The sequence below is a fragment of the Apis dorsata genome, unplaced genomic scaffold (genome assembly GCF_000469605.1).
Source record: "Apis dorsata unplaced genomic scaffold, Apis dorsata 1.3 scaffold_899, whole genome shotgun sequence".
Lineage (NCBI taxonomy): Eukaryota > Metazoa > Arthropoda > Insecta > Hymenoptera > Apidae > Apis > Apis dorsata.
In genome coordinates, this window is record NW_006264014.1 from 92,895 (window position 1) to 94,948 (window position 2,054).

General features: G+C 20.4%; 1 protein-coding gene across 1 annotated transcript in view; it reads right to left on the bottom strand.

Moving 5' to 3' along the window:
* Positions 1-1,673, bottom strand: part of LOC102676349 (homeobox protein orthopedia B-like) — a 5,274-nt gene extending 3,601 nt beyond the window's left edge. The window contains exon 1 of the mRNA XM_031514147.1: positions 1,481-1,673. Coding sequence (XP_031370007.1) covers positions 1,481-1,558 — 78 coding nt within the window. The 5' untranslated portion in view covers positions 1,559-1,673. The remainder of the gene's footprint in view (positions 1-1,480) is intronic.
* Between the last annotated feature and the right edge of the window lie 381 nt (positions 1,674-2,054).

Below are 2,054 nucleotides of genomic sequence, written 5' to 3' on the forward strand. Positions count from 1 at the left end.
AAAATATTAGAAAAATAGTGCTACAATCAGTAACTATTTATATAAAAATTCATTTTATAGAATTTGAAATATAACATGAAATATAAAATATAATATAAATATATATAAAAATATAATATAATATAAATAAGATATAAGAAATATATAAGAAATATATAAATATAAGAAAATTCTATGTGCATTTCTAAATCTTTATAGAATATACGTTTGTATTTGAAATTACAAATTAAGCAATATCTAAGATTGTTCAATATTTACAATAATGCTAAATCATATTTTATATTATCATATATTATCATATATTACATATTGATTAAAATAATATTTTATAAACTAACTTTCTAATTTGTGAATATATGCTTAGTGATTAATGAAAATGATGGATATTTTAAAAATTCAATAAGCAAAGAAAGAAATACATGAAAAATATGTAAAAAACAAATAATTAAAATAATATGATAAAAAGTATATTAATTAAAATAAGAGATATATTAATAAGTTAAATAATGAATTAATAATAAATGTAATGAATTAATAAAAATTGACAGAATTTTATTCATATCAAAGAAATACATCTTATTAAATAATTTTAGAAATACAATTAATATGCATTATTTAAATTAATAAAAAAAATAAAATTAGAAGAAATAAATGACGATATTTTTATTAATTCTAAGATTTTTTTAAGAAGTTTTTCTTATAACTTATATATGCAAAATTTGTTTTATAAATATATATTTGTATAATTTCACGATAGTTACGCATTACATTAAATTTTAATTTGAGTTATTTTCATAATTCATAATATATCGAGAAAAATAAAAGAATAAATAAAAAAAATATATTTTGTAAAATATTTATATCATTTATAAATATCTTTGAATAATTATTAAAAAAATAATTTTTTTTTGCTTTTTATTTATATATATATATATATTATATTTATTTTATAATATAATATTTTTTTTCTAATAAATTATTTATGAAATAATTTTATATATTATTTTATTGCGAATAAATAAAAATATTTTTGTCTATTTCTTTTAAATTCTTTAATAGTAATTATTAATTATTGATTAATTGTTTCTGAAAATAATAAATAATATTTTTTCGTATGTAAAGCTTAAAAAAATCTTACAGAAAATTACAAATTTTATATTATATAATACTGGAGTGTAGAATATATAAATTGCCGCCAAAACAAACGAACCAAATACGTAAAGAAAATGAATCGTAAAGAAAATTAATGATTAATTTAATTAAATATATAATAAAATAGAATATTTGTTTATAAACAGAAATATATTATATAAAAAGTTATTAACAAGATTACAAAGAAATGTACAAGAAAAAAAAGAATTTTGAGAGGAAAAACAAGAGAATATTAAATATATCTTGATTATTTTCAATAATATAAGCGTAAATATGTGAAAATATAAGAAAAAAAGTAAACAGAATCAAAAAAGAAACGTACACTGACCTGACGACGTCTTCCAAACATATATTCGGTAAGTAAGTCAGCCTGGGGACCCAATGGTGATAAATACGGACCTGCCATCCTGTTGTAATCAGTTGCTCGACAAAACTAATAAGGATGTAGTTCTGCTATTTTTTTTTTTTTTTTTTTTTAATTTGGAATTTCACTGCAAGAGAGTCGCTTTATCGTTCTCGATAGACGACACCGAGGAAACTGAAGTCTCCTTTCGAGAGTTCACCCTCGATCAAGCTCCGAGTTACGTGCGGAACGGGGGTTGGTTTATATCACGGGATTGGTCCGTCTATTTTAGGGGCGGTACCACTTCCATGGAGATAAGTACACACCCCTCTTGTGGAAAATTCACTAAATCGTACCGCGCAGAATTTTTCCTTCAAAGAAAGACGATACCTGATTTTTGGTTCTTTCAAGATTTTCTTTCACTTTTTGGAATTTATATTCTCAAAACTTTTCTTCGTTTATTTCATTTCGCGTTTCATTCTTAACCATTTTTTCAAAATTTAATATCTATTTAATATTTTATTTTAATATTTGATTAAATTCTAACTTCTTGATATTT